The sequence below is a fragment of the Sinocyclocheilus anshuiensis genome, unplaced genomic scaffold, assembly GCF_001515605.1.
Source record: "Sinocyclocheilus anshuiensis isolate Anshui unplaced genomic scaffold, SAMN03320099.WGS_v1.1 C33059961, whole genome shotgun sequence".
Lineage (NCBI taxonomy): Eukaryota > Metazoa > Chordata > Actinopteri > Cypriniformes > Cyprinidae > Sinocyclocheilus > Sinocyclocheilus anshuiensis.
The window spans coordinates 1-2,278 of record NW_015622075.1 but is presented as its reverse complement, the minus strand read 5'-3'; the positions used below and the strand labels follow the sequence as shown (position 1 = coordinate 2,278).

At 37.6% G+C, this 2,278-nt stretch overlaps 1 protein-coding gene across 1 annotated transcript; it reads left to right on the top strand.

Annotated features, from left to right (window-relative positions):
* Nucleotides 1-480: 480 nt before the first annotated feature.
* LOC107683353 (AP-2 complex subunit alpha-2-like) lies at nucleotides 481-2,147 on the top strand (the record flags this gene model as incomplete). The annotated part of the gene is made up of 5 exons (XM_016479405.1): nucleotides 481-587; nucleotides 1,448-1,537; nucleotides 1,658-1,781; nucleotides 1,865-1,981; nucleotides 2,078-2,147. Coding segments are annotated over exons 2-5 (396 nt in total), but the record flags the coding sequence as incomplete, so codon positions are not given.
* Between the last annotated feature and the right edge of the window lie 131 nt (nucleotides 2,148-2,278).

Below are 2,278 nucleotides of genomic sequence, written 5' to 3'. Positions count from 1 at the left end.
TTTTTTTTTTTTTTTTTTTTTTTTTTTTTTTTTTTTTTTTTTGTGCTTAGGCTTCAGATTACAGTCTCTTGTCTCTGTTGTCACCCTTTCAACACCCACCCTCCTCTCAGTGTCTTATGCTGCATTCACGTGCTCCTCAGATGGTCCTGTTTCCTTAAGGCGAAGTCGTTCTTCCAGTGTTGATTTGCATGGCTTTACTTGCCTGTTAGAGTTAATGCTTGCAAAATTTTTTAATTAACCGAGTCCCTTATCATGGACAGAAACTAATTGTATCTTTTACTAACGCTGTTGGTAATTACCTTAGTTTTACTAATGGTCACAAACTATCATTAAAGATCAAATAAATAAAAAATTGGAAGTGAGTTTTCCATGTGAATTTGCCCAGTGGCTGGCTCATGTTTTTGATTTTTCTGACAACACGTGAACCATTACAAAACCAGTGCCATTCCTGGCTGTCCCTGCATGTTTGTCTGCCTCACACACACTCTTATCTCTTGCCCTCAGGTTTGTTTGCAAGAACAATGGAGTTCTGTTTGAGAATCAGCTGCTACAGATCGGCATAAAGTCTGAATATCGCCAGAACCTGGGTGAGTCACAACATCTGCAGAATGATAATTGCATCATCTGGAGGTCAGTGTCAGCAGACTTCTGGACTTTTTCTTCAAGTTTATTGTATTTTAACCAGCCTTTACGAGTGACTGTAGTTTCAATGTACACATTTAAACAGTTCTTGCTCATTTTTATCCTGTTGTTTTAGCATTATAAAAACCTGAAAGGGATGTTACGGTGTTAATATTTGACTTGATATTCAAATTGCATGTGGGTTAAAGACAAGATGTCCCATTTTAGTGCCTACATCAAATTAAATTTACAAAAGTTATAGATAGATTCATATTAAATGCAAGTGTCTACTTTAATGTTTAAAATAACTTTTGTGAAAATAAAATGTCAACATGGGCGAAATGTCCCATCATCATTCAGTGTAACAGATATATGTAAAAATGAAACAACATAGTTATTCTGACCTGTAATATATAAAAGAAAGTGATCATGCTAAATTTTATTATATTTTAAATGAAATAGAAATCTTGATGACAAATGGGTAAAACCAAGTGGTTTGAAGGATAGTGGCAAAGATTGATAAAGATTTAAAATTACAATAAATTTTTGGGGGATGCACTGTCATCCTTATTTAATGTCATCTAATGATTCATGCCTGAAAATATTTTTTGGTGTACAAACTATTGTTACACTGAATGACATTTTAGTGTCTTCTGTAAATCATGGAAAAATGTATGATAGTCATTATTTTTTGCTCAGCATAAAATAAACAGGACACATTCTAATGCACAGAGAAAACAAACAAACAAAATGTAATGCTGTATTAAACTTTTGATGCTTAAACCCCTTTTCATCTTTGACCTGTGTATGTGGTCTCTCGTCACAGGGCGGATGTATCTGTTCTATGGCAATAAGACGTCAGTGCAGTTCGTAACCTTCACGACTACAGTCACCTGTCCAGGAGAGCTACAGTCTCATATCCTTCACATCCACACATGAAAACTCATGATCATTCTTGCTTACACACATTGTGATTTTTGTCATGTACATGATCGGAGTACGCTGGTTTGTTGTTTAACTCCTTAACTGATCCCACAGATCAATGTTCAGTCTAAAACAGTGGAGCCTCTCATAGAAGGAGGTGCTCAGGTGCAGCAGGTCATCAACATTGAGTGTCTGACTGACTTCACTGATGCACCACTCCTCAACATCAAGTTCAGGTAACAGATGCATTCATTTAAATGGTTTATGACCATGAGTCAGCATACGCTCTGAGATTTACTCGATTGTTGTGCTGTTTCAGGTATGGCGGAGCTCTCCAGAATCTCACCCTCAAGCTGCCTGTTACCATAAACAAGTTCTTCCAGCCCACAGAGATGGCATCACATGACTTCTTTCAGCGCTGGAAACAGCTCAGCCAGTGAGTGTTTGTGTGTACACAGAAGACAAATTACTGTATACATGCATCACAAACTGTTCTCTGAGTGAGAAACATGTTAAATTCCCTTCTCACAAGGCCTCAGCAAGAAGCACAGAAGATCTTCAAGGCCAACCATGCCATGGACACCGAAGTGCTCAAAGCAAAGGTGGGTCTACACAACTTCATACCGACTTTGTAATGTCATACTAGCCTGCTGCGTACTGCACAGTATATACTGTACACTGGCTACTGTTTCTTTAAAGGTGGGGTAAGCGATTTTTCAAAAACGCTTTAGAA